Source organism: Vipera ursinii, assembly GCF_947247035.1.
Source record: "Vipera ursinii genome assembly, contig: scaffold_225, whole genome shotgun sequence".
Taxonomy (NCBI): Eukaryota; Metazoa; Chordata; class Lepidosauria; order Squamata; family Viperidae; genus Vipera; species Vipera ursinii.
In genome coordinates, this window is record NW_028148295.1 from 21,942 (window position 1) to 33,291 (window position 11,350).

General features: G+C 56.7%; 1 protein-coding gene across 2 annotated transcripts in view; it reads right to left on the reverse strand.

The window, feature by feature from the left end:
- The window catches only part of DHX30 (DExH-box helicase 30), a 28,979-nt gene extending 18,030 nt beyond the window's left edge, over positions 1-10,949 (reverse strand). Inside the window, exons 1-6 of one of the 2 annotated variants that reach the window (XM_083380200.1) lie at positions 10,783-10,949; positions 5,452-5,582; positions 4,686-4,796; positions 3,980-4,341; positions 1,303-1,426; positions 1,058-1,207 (exon numbers count right to left, since the gene is read on the reverse strand). In XM_083380200.1, the coding sequence (XP_083236326.1) occupies positions 1,058-1,207; positions 1,303-1,426; positions 3,980-4,341; positions 4,686-4,796; positions 5,452-5,582; positions 10,783-10,810 (906 nt within the window). In that variant the 5' untranslated portion in view covers positions 10,811-10,949. Of the gene's footprint in view, positions 1-1,057; positions 1,208-1,302; positions 1,427-3,979; positions 4,342-4,685; positions 4,797-5,451; positions 5,583-7,160; positions 7,390-10,782 lie in introns of those variants that run through there. The other variant, XM_083380199.1, reaches the window with a different exon arrangement.
- Between the last annotated feature and the right edge of the window lie 401 nt (positions 10,950-11,350).

Here is an 11,350-nt window from a genome sequence, read left to right on the forward strand (position 1 = left end):
CCCCGCACATGCGTGCTAGTCGTTTCCAACTCTAGGGGCCGGTGCTCATCTCCGTTTCAAAGCCGAAGAGCCAGCGCTTGTCCGAGGACGTCTCCGTGGTCATGTGGCCGGCATGACTAGACGCCAAAGGCGCACGGAATGCTGTTACCTTCCCACCGGAGTGGTCCCTATTTTTCTACTTGCATTTTTACGTGCTTTCGAACTGCTAGGTTGGCAGAAGCTGGGACGAGTAACAGGCGCTCACTCTGTTACGCGGCACTCGGGATTCGATGCGCCAAACTGCCGACCTTCTGATCGACAAGCTCAGCGTCCTAACCCACTGAGCCACCGCGTCCCTAAAATACTAGAGATATCTCTAAATAAATAGAAAGATATATCTAATTAGATGTATATCTAAATATAGATTAGACAAATATCTACAGATATATAGATATCTAATGATAGATCTAAATATAGATGTATATAAATAGTAGAGATAGATATATCTAGAGATATATCTAATTAGATGTATATCTAAATATAGACAAATATCTAGATATCTAGATATTTAATGATAGTTCTAAATCTAAATATCTAGAGATATATTTAAATAGATATATCTAATTACAGATCTCAATATATATCTATAGATGGATTATAGACAGATAATATCTAAATATACACATCTAAATTATAGATACATCTAGCTATAATTACATATACCTAAATATATACCTAAACATATATATATGTAGTTTGACAGAGCGCTTATATACATACATATATACACATGTGTCTATGTATGTGTGTATATATATATATATATATGATATACAAATACACACACATGCAGATATACGTATATGTATACAAATGTAACATATATATGTACATGCATTATATGCTGATGTTTTATTGAGACTAAATTTGTCTATCAGTGATCACGTGACTTCTGTCGATGCCCAACGCTAAATAAAAACGATCAAGAAGTAAAATTAAAAATCGCTAAGTAAAACCAGCCACCGCAGAGCCCAGCCGAACACCGGCCAGGCGCTGCGGCTCCTTTTCTGCCACTCACCTTCAGCTTTTGGCAGGCTAGCGCCGCGGCCTTGTTCTCCGCTTCCACTTTGCGACGGCCCTTGGCCGCGAAGGTCATGGGGCAGGGCCAGCGGAGAGTCAGTTTGCAGATCTTGGTCTTCGTGCCGACGGTCCGGAATTGCATGTACTCCTGTCGGAATGACGAGAGGTTTTAACGTCCTCCAATTTTCACAGAAAGCAACGTACACACACCTCCACACACACAGACCTTGACAGTCAACTCACCTTGACGGTGGAGGAGGAGGTGGCGATCTGGATGACCTGGGCAAGAAGGTTTTTCGGGAGGGGAAATTGAGTCAGGGCGCGCAGGGCGGTGTTGTCGTCTGTCATCTCCACCGAGAGTCCATCCCTGCACGGGGAAAAGACGAGGCAACCGCTCGGTCGTATCTCGGGGATTCGGTCCCCCTGCAGTTGCTGCCATAAGACGGCGGCACCCAGGGTTTATTACCGGGAGCGTGGAGGGAGTCCTCAACGCACGACCGTTTGTTTAGCGGGAAAAAAGTGACATACAACCGGCTTTTCACTCTCAAGCCATGGAAATTTGGGACTGAGCCGGTGGTTGTAAGTAAAGGACTAGCACTAGCCGTAGTTCAATCGGCTTTGATCTTAAGAGGTAGACCTTGCTTAAGGATTGTCGAAAGTCCGCTCAACCATTAACAATCGGGGGTTATTCACTTAAGGAGGGCCATCATCGTTAAAACCAAGCAACGGTCAGATCAGCACCTCCATCCATGAGCGTCCTGCTTTACGACGGAAATTCTGGCCTCTGTTACGGTTGGGTTCGGTAGGGTCTCTCCGGCAAGTGACCTAACGTAGTCACACGCCGAAGGACCGCCCAGCCCCAACTTGCAAGCCCTACAGGTTAGTCCTCGGCTTACAGCCGCAACTGAAGCAAGACATTTTTTTTTAAGTGAGTTTGGCTCTATTTTACGACTTTTCTTGCCAACGTTGTTCGGCGAGTCCCTGCAGTTAGTTGTTAACTTAAGTCACACGGTCGGGAAGCGAATCTGGCTTCCCCCGTTGACTCTGATCGTCTAAAGATCGCCAAACGGGATCACGGGACGCTCTCCGACGGGACGCCGCGACCGTCATAAACACGAGTCAGTCGGGATTTTGAGCATTGGACCGAGGAGATGCCAAGCCACTTTTTTTTCCCAGCGTCGGAGTAATTTCGGTCACTGAATGTGACTAAGTCACTTTTCCCAGCGTCGGCCACTAAGTGAATCGTTGTAAGTCCAGGAGGACCTGTATATTAAGATTGTATTCACGAGAAAACAACCAGAAGTTAGGACAGTTACTCGGCGTTGAGCTAACTTCGGCGAGTCCTCGCTTCTCAGTAGATGTACTCCGCGACGTAGGAGCGCAAGTCAGAACAGCTTTTCACATTGCTACAACGTGAGTGTTGCCCCACTGGATGACGGAATGCACGGGGGGGGGGCGGGTTGTTAAGGGAGTCACCCGGCTACGAAGCGATGCCAGCTTCCCCCGTCACCAGGATGGCGAGACTCATCATAAATACGAGTCGGTTGGCAAGCGTTGGGATTTTGAGTACGGGACAGCGGGGGACGGCTGCGACGGCCATTAAGAGTGAAAAGGGGTCCCAAGTGGCTTGTTTGGTTGCGACTTCAAACGGTTGCTAAATGAACGGCCGTAACTCAAGGACGACGGGTAGCCCCCCCCTCCTCTAAGCAAAGACATTTCTCCCGTGCCACACAACACAAAACGCAAAACTTCCTTTTTTTGTCATGGTTTAACCGCCCCTGTTTGTCATTGCCTGGGAACCGCCAAAACAGAAGGAGGATGGACAGTCTGAAGCGGGCAACCCACGTTTGAGTGAGGCTGGGGACGATGGGCCATCGCCCGGGCCCCTCCATGCTGTCTCAGCGGGGTGGGCCGCCCCCCCTGCTCTGTGGCATCAAGCCGTCGGCGTTCTAGAACGTTCCCCAGGAGATTTAGGCATGCTTTAAATGGGGAGGGCTTCAGCTCCCAGAAACTGCCAGCCGGCACGTTTTAAGATTACGGAATCGTAGAGCTGGAAGGGACCTTGGAGGTCATCTAGTCCAACCTCTTGCTGAAGCAGGAGCCTCTTACGGAATCATGGGAGGACAAGAGTTGGAAGGGACCTCAGAGGTCATCTAGTCCAGCCCCCATGGCTTGGACTACAAGTCCCATCTCCCTCCTGGCCAGGAAGGCTTATCGGCTAAGCTGGCCAGCGATGGGGACAAAGGGAGAGGTTGCCCAGCCAACCCGGAAGCAGTGGCTGGGGATGATGGGGCCTACCGTACAAGGTCTGACTCCCGCACCCTGTCCCCCCAGCCAGTTAAAGTAGGGTTGATGGGAGATGTAGTCCAACGTAAGTCGGGAGAAGGGCTTGGACTGCAACTCCCATCTCCCCCAGCCAGTTAAAGCAACGGGGCCGACGGGAGATGCCTTCCAACGTACGTGGGGAAAGGGCTTGGACTACAACTCCCATCTGCCCCAGCCAGCTGAAAGCAACAGGGCCGACGGGCGACGTATTCCCACCTAAGTGGGAAAAGGGCTTGGACTACAACTCCCATCTCCCCCCAGCCAGTGAAAGCAACGGGGTTGACGGGAGATGTATTTCAACATACGCGGGTGGGGGAGGGAGGGCTTGGACTCCGACTCCCATCTCCCCCCCCACGAGTCCTAAGTCGCTTTCTTTCAGCACTGTGGTCGCTAAAGGCACTGTCGTAAGTCAAGGACGAGCTGTGTGGAGGAGTCCATGGCCTAAAGAGGGTGCCTCGGGGTACCACTCCACACAGAATCCTTCTTTCCTTCTGCGTGTGTGTGTGTGTGTGTGTGTGTGTGTGTGTCAAGATGGAAGCCAGACCCTGCCAAGAGACTTTCACGCACCGAAACCCAGGGCGTACCGACGTCGTACCTCAGGTCCCTGGGCGGGGTCTGGGCTCCCGGGCGCAACATGGAGACGCCGTTGTGGACCTCGATGGCGTCGTCTTCCAGCTCCCCTTCCTCCAGCTCCCCTTCCTCCAGCTCCCCCTCCTCCAATTCCTCGTTGCGGATGGGTTTGGGCAGGGGGGGGCTGTGCTCCAGGGGGTGCACGGGGTCCTCGGGCTCCACCCGCCGCCAGCAGGTCGAGAGGTCGGCCAGGGATGGCCCTGATTTCGACCGCCAGTTGCTTTCGGAGAACCACTTCCGGTCGGCTGCGCAGCCCAGCTGCTCGGCGAGCAGGCGGTACTTCGCTGCGTCAAAGAGCTCATTTCGGGGTCCCAGCAAGCCCCAACCCTGCAGGAGAGAGAGAGAGTGTGAGAGAGAGAGAGAGAAGAGTGAAGAAAGGAGAAAAAACCTGGAGGGGACGAGGCTAGGACGAGCGAGGCAGAGCTCTGGCGCTCTCGGAGGTTGATGGTTTTCGGGCAGACGTCTCGTCGCCCAACTTGGGAATGTCATCAGGGCTAGAAGGGAGGAGGGTTTGTGAGGAGGAGGAAGAGAGGAAGGCAAGGAGGAGGAGGAGGAGGATTGTGGGGTCCTCGCTAAGCGTTGTAACCATCCCTGCAGCCTTCAAGTTCCGGTAAGCCAAAATTGTGACTGGGGCGACGAAGAGGGTGCAAATCCCGCCCTGGAAGCTGCACCTTGAACAGCTGGCAAGCGGCCGCGGCAGCTTGTCTCTCCGCGTCAATCTTCTTGGCGCCGTACCCTTCCACTTCGACATTCTTGGGCCACTTGATGAGCAGCGTGACTTTCTGGAGAGAGAGAGAGAGGGGGAGTTGGCCTGAAGCGTTCGTCCTCGATTTACGACTGTAAAAGAGCCTCCCCATTGCAGTCTTTAAGTCGTGACAGAAAAGGGTCCAAGTACCGTTTGTCCTCGACTTACGACTGTAAAAGAGTCTCCCCTTTGCAGCTGTTAAGTCGCCAAAGAAAATGGCCAAGCTACCGTTTGTCCTCAACTTACGACTGTAAAAGAGCCTCCCGTTGCAGTCAAGCCGTGACACAAAGCCGTCAAGCCAACTGCAGCGACTCCTTGACTTAAGACTGCTACCAATCCCCACCTTTCGCAGCTACGGGAGACATCTGTTCAGTCGTTTTTGCCCTGTCTTACGACCTTTCTCACCCCGATTGTTAAATGAATCACCGTGTTTCTTCAGCGAGTCCCACAGTTGTTAAGCGAATTCGTCTCCCTCCTGTCGACCGCTCATCGGGAGGTCGCAAAAAGGGATTGCGGGACCCCGGACACTGTGTGACCGTCGCAAATACGAGCCAGTTGCGATTTTGCTCACGGGATCACCGTCGTTAAAAGCGGAAAAAGGTCCTAAGTCACTTTTTTCCCGGCGCCATTAAATGAACTGACGTAAGTCGAGGACCACCCGCATTGCTACATTTAGAAGGTGGGATATTTACCTTTTTCCGCGGACCATTGGTATGGATGTAGATTAATTTGTCCCTCGCATGAGAGATGCCGAGAGCCCGACCGATGACACTGTTGAGAAGGTTTTTCGGCTGCGGGAATTCCTTCAGCAAATCTCTCGTCTCTGCAAGGAAAGAGGACAAAAAAGGAGGGTGCTGTTGCGATCGCCAAAATGTTGCCTTCCGAATAGACCCCGCGCGACGTATATTCGGGACGGCGACACCTGGCCTTTAGTTGCAACCAGCTGCAAAAGTTCAAGATGTGAAGACGTTAAGCGAGGCTAAAGTAAGTTAGCAGGTCCTGGGTGTCCCCTGAGATTGTGGTGGTTTTGTGGCAGACGTTTCGTGACCCAACCGGGAGATGTCATCAGTGGTATCACGGAGTGGGGTGTGTGGAGAGGAGGAGAAGAGAGAAAAGGAGGGGGGGTCCTCGGTGCTCTCTGAGGTTTGGTAGCTTTCTTGCAAATGTTACGTGACCCAATAGTTCCTCCCCCAATCCTGGCCCCAAAAGGGGGGGTTGGCACCCCCACTTACCTCGGGATACATTTCCTCCCCGATTCATTTACCCTATGGCATAATGACCCCCTCAATGCTGGCCCAGAGGGGGGGGCATCAGACCCCTCACTTACTCTGGGACACATTCCCTGCCGATCCTGGCTTAAAGGGGGGGAACATGGGACACACCCCTTACCCCAAGGTAGAATGCCCCCCAATCCTGGCCCAAAGGGGGGGAATTAGACCCCCACCAACCTACCCCGGGGGAAATACTCCCATGAGACCCCCACCAACTTACCCTGGGGGCACATTCCACCCCCGATCCTGGCCCAAAAGGGCCCCATGACCCCCCTCCCACTTACCCCAGGGCACAATGCCCCAATCCTGGCCAAAAGGGGGGGAGGAATGAGACCCTCAAGCACTTACCCCGGGGGTACATTCTCCCCCCAGATCATGGCCCAAAGGGGGGGCATCAGACGCCCCCCACAAACTTACCCCAGGGTACATCCCCCCGATTCTGGCCTAAAGGGGGTCCATGAGACCCCCCCATCCACTTAACCCAGGGCACAATGCCCCCCAATCCTGGCCCAAAGGGGGGGGCATGAGATTGCCACCTCTACTTACCCCGGGGGCACATTTCCCCCCCAGATTGTGGCCCAAAGGGGGGGCATGAGACCCCCACCCACTTAATCTGTGACACATTTCACCCCCCCCCCCCCGATCCTGATTCAAAGAGGACATGAGACCCCCCCTTACACGAACACATAATTCTCCCCCATCCTGATCCTAAGGGGGGCATCAGACACCCCCCCCACAAACTTAACCCAGGGTACATCCCCCCACCGATTCTGGCCTAAATGGGGTCCATGAGACCCCCCCCCCACTTGCCCCAGGGCACAATGCTCCCCAATCCTGACCCAAGGGGGGGGCATGAGACCCCCAGCCACTTACCCCAGGGGCACGTTCCCCCCCAGATCGCGCCCCAAAGGGGGGCATCAGACCCCCACAAACTTACCCCAGGGTACATTCCCCCCCGATCGTAGCCCAAAAGGGGGGGCAGGAGACCCCCCACTTACCCCAGGGCATAATGCCCCCCCAATCCAGGCCCAAGGGGGGGTGCATGGGACCCCCACCCATTTACCCCAGGGCACAATGACCCCCCAATCCTGGCCCAAAGTGGGGGTGCCATGAGACCCCCCCCCATTTACCCGGGGGCAGCGAGTGGCGCAGGCAGGCGCCGTCCTCTCGGTCCCCGGTAGTCGGCTCGCCCTCCCGGCCCATGTCGACTTCCCGGCCGGCCTCCTCCGCTTCCTCCGTCCCGGCCACCCGGCTGTAGCAGCGGGACCGCCAAGGGCCGATCAGCCCCGCCGAAGAGGAGCCGCCGCCGCCGCCGCCGCGCAGGAAGGCCCGCAGGAGCCGGCAAGGAGCCGCCATGCGGAGAGCAGAAGAGCCGGGACGCAGCGAGAGAGCGCGGCCAGAGCGTCCGCGGAGGTGGGAGGCGAGAGGGAGCGGCCAGAGCGTCCGTGGAGGTGGGAGGCGAGACAGGGCGGCCAGAGCGTCCGCGGAGGTGGGAGGCGAGAGGGATCGGCCAGAGCGTCCGCGGAGGTGGGAGGCGAGAGAGGGCGGCCAGAGCGTCCACGGAGGTGGGAGGCGAGAGGGAGCGGCCAGAGCGTCGGCGGAGGTGGGAGGCGAGAGGGAGCGGCCAGAGCGTCCGCGGAGGTGGAAGGCGAAAGGGCGGCCAGAGCGTCCGTGGAGGTGGGAGGCGAGACAGGGCGGCCAGAGCGTCCGCGGAGGTGGGAGGCGAGACAGGGCGGCCAGAGCGTCCGTCGAGGTGGGAGGCGAGACAGGGCGGCCAGAGCGTCGGCGGAGGTGGGAGGCGAGAGGGAGCGGCCAGAGCGTCCGCGGAGGTGGGAGGCGAGAGGGAGCGGCTAGAGCGTCCGCGGAGGTGGGAGGCGAGAGGGGCCTGTCAAAGCGTCCGCGGAGGTGGGAGGCGAGAGGGAGCGGCCAGAGCGTCCGCGGAGGTGGGAGGCGAGAGGGAGCGTCCCCGCGCGGCGGCTGCAGGAACGGCAGGGATAGAGAGCGCGGCTAGAGCGTCTACGAAGGTGGGAGGCGAGAGGGAGCGCCCAAGAGCGGGGAGTGACCAGAGCGACGGCGGAGGTGGGAAGCGACAGGGAACGGCCAGAGCGCCCGCGGAGGTGTGAGGCGAGAAGGAGCGCCCTCGCGGGGCGCCAAGAGGAACAGCGGTGAAGGGAGAAGGAGGGGCCAGAGCCTCCGCGGAGGTGGGAGGCGAGAGGGAGCGCCCTCGCGCGGCTCCAGAAGAAACATCGGGGACGGAGAAGGAGCAAGGCCAGAGCGTCCGCGACGGAGGGAAGCGAGGGAGCGCTCCCGCGCGGCGGCTACATAAACGGGGGAATGGAGAGGGAGTGGCCAGAGCGTCCAAGGAAGTGGAAGACGAGGGAGCGCCCTCGCGCGTCGCCAAAAGGAACAGTGACGAGAGGGAGCGGCCAGAGCGTCCGCGGAGGTGGGAGGCGAGAGGGAGCGTCCCCGCGCGGCGGCTGGAGGAACGGCGGGGATAGAGAGTACGGCTAGAGCGTCCATGAAGGTGGGAGAAGAGGGATCGCCCTCGCGCAACTCCGGGAGGAATATCGGGCACGGAGAAGGAGCGGCCAGACCGTCCCCGACGGAGCGCTCCCTAGCGGCGGCTAGAGGAACGGGGGGGAATGGAGACGGAGCGGCCAGAGCGTTTACGGAGAAAGGAGACGAGCGTCTCCGCGCGGCGCCTGGCGGAACAGAGGGGACAGACAGCGGCCAGAGCGTCCGCGGGTGAGGGAGACGAGGGGGGAAGCAGCGGGGATAGAGCGCGTCGGCAGCCAAGCCAACGAGAGGGAGCGGCGCCGACGGACCAGCGGGCATTAGAGAGCGCGGCCAGAGCGTCCGCGGTAGCGGGAGACGAGAGCGAGACGCCCCGACCGGCGGAAAAGGGCAGGGAGAGGACAGAGAGCGCGCGGCCAGAGCGTCCAGGGAGAGAGCGCCCCCGCGCGGCGCAAAGAGGACAGAAACAGCCCCCCCCCAGTCAAAGGAGTCCAAGGCATGGGGTCCCTCAATGTGCAGAGCTCTCCAAAGCCTGGAGCCCCCCCCCAACGAAGGGAGGCCAAGGCCTGGAGACCCCCCCAAAGCACAGAGCCCCCCAACAAAGAGTCCAATGCACAGACACACACCCCACTCCCAAACGAAAGGAGTCCAAGGCACGGAGTCCCCCCCCCCAATGAAAGGAGTCCAAGGCCTGGGTCCCCTCAATGCACCGAGCCCCCGCAATGAAGGGAGTCCAATGCACAGAGCCCCCCAAGGGAGGCCAAGGCCTGGAGCTCCCCCAAAGCACAAAGCCCCTGAACAAAGACTCCAATGCACAGACACCCCCCCCTCCCTAACGAAAGGAGTCGAAGGCACGGAGCCCCCCCCACCCATGAATGGCTGGAGGCTTTTAAGGACAGATTGGACAACCTTGAGCAGGGGGTTGGGCTAGATGACCTCCAGGGGTCCCTTCGAATGTGTGCAATTCTATCAAAGTCTCCACTTGAGCAGGGGGTTTGGACTAGAAGACCTCCAAGGTCCCTTCCAGCTCTAGACTTCTGTAAGGGTCTCCTGCTGGAGCGGGAGGGGGGGTTGGACTGGATGACCTCCAGGGTTCCTTCCAACTCTGCCCTTCTCTGATTCTATTTCTGGCTTAGACTAGAGGACCTTCAAAGTCCCATTCAGCTCTGTACTTCCGTTAAGGGTCTCCTGCTTGAGGGGGTTGGACTGGATGACCTCCAGGGTCCCTTCCAACTCTGCCCTTCTCTGATTCTATTTCTTGCTTAGACTAGAGGACCTTCAAATTCCCATCCAGCTCTGTACATCTGTTAAGGGTCTCCTGGTTGAGGGGGTTGGACTGGATGACCTCCAAGGTCCCTTCCAACTGTGTTCTTCTGTGATTCTGTAAGGGTCACCTGCCTGAGTAGGGAGCTGGACTACATGACCTCCGGGGCCCCTTCGAATTTGTGGAATTCAATAATAGTCTCCGCTTGAATAGTGGGTTGGACTAGATGACCCCCGAGGACCCTTCCAACTCATGTCCTTCTATAATTCTGTAAGGGGCTCCCGTTCGAGCAGGGGGTAGGACTGGATGACCTCCAAGGTGCCTTCCCAACTTTATCTCTTCTCTGATTCTATAAGGCTCCTTTGCTTAAGCAGAGGGTTGGACTAGATGACCTTCAAGGTCCCTTCCAACTCTTGTCCTTCTACGATTTTGTCAGGGTCTCCTGCTCAAGCAGGGGGTTGGACTAGATGACCTCCAGGGTCGCTTCCAACTCTGTGATTCTGTAAGGGTCTCCTTCTCGAGGAGGGGGTTGGACTAGATGACCTCCGAGGTCCCTTCCAACTCACGTCCTTCTATCATTCTGTTAAGGGTCTCCCGCCCGAGCAGGGGGTTGGACTGGATGACCTGCAGGGCCCCTTCCCAACTCAGTCCTTCTCCGAGTCTACGAGGTTCTCTTGCTTAAGCAGAGGGCTGGACTAGATGACCTCCGAGCTCCCTTCCGACTCCCTCCTTCTAATGGTTCTGTAAGGGTCTCCCCGCTTGAGTCAGGGGTTGGAGGACCTTCGAGGTCCCTTCCGACTCTTTGTCATTTTATGATTCTGTACGCTTCTCCCGGTTGTGCTGGGGGTCGGACTAGAGGACCTCCAAGGTCCCTTCTGACCCTGTCCTTCTATGATTCCGTAAGGATTTGGACATCCAGACTCCTTCGTTGGGATCTCCCGCCCATTCCGCTCCCGGCTGGCTCGACATCTTACCTCTTCTACATGAATTCAAGGAGAACATCTCTGGCAGACCCAAAGGATCCAATTCCTGGGAAAAAAGAAGGAGAAAGGGGAGAAAACTCTGATCAATTTATATAATCGATACCAATATAAAACTCTATAAATTTCCACAAACCGTCAATCAATCAATCAATGTAATAAAGGCAGTTCTGGACTTCCGACAACAGTCAAGGGAGGCGTTCGTCAAATGAATTCGGTCCTCCCCCTTCGATGACTTTTCTGGCCACCGTCGGTGAGTGAGTCACGGCAGCGGTTCAAGGAGTTCCCACAGTTGTTAAGTGAATCTGATCTGGCCCAGCCCCTCCCTCCCCCACCTGACTTTGCTCCTGTCGGAAGGTTACAGAAGCCGATCACGTGACCCTGGGAGAACGAAACCGTCGAGTAGGTGAGTCAGTTGCCAAGCCTCTGAAGTTGGACCACAGGGCAAGAGGGGAGGGGGAGGGGAAATGCACGCAACGGTCGTTAAGTGAATGGACAGATGGATGTACAAGTAACACTCTCCATCAAGAGATGAATGGAGTCAACAAATGAACCAACGGAT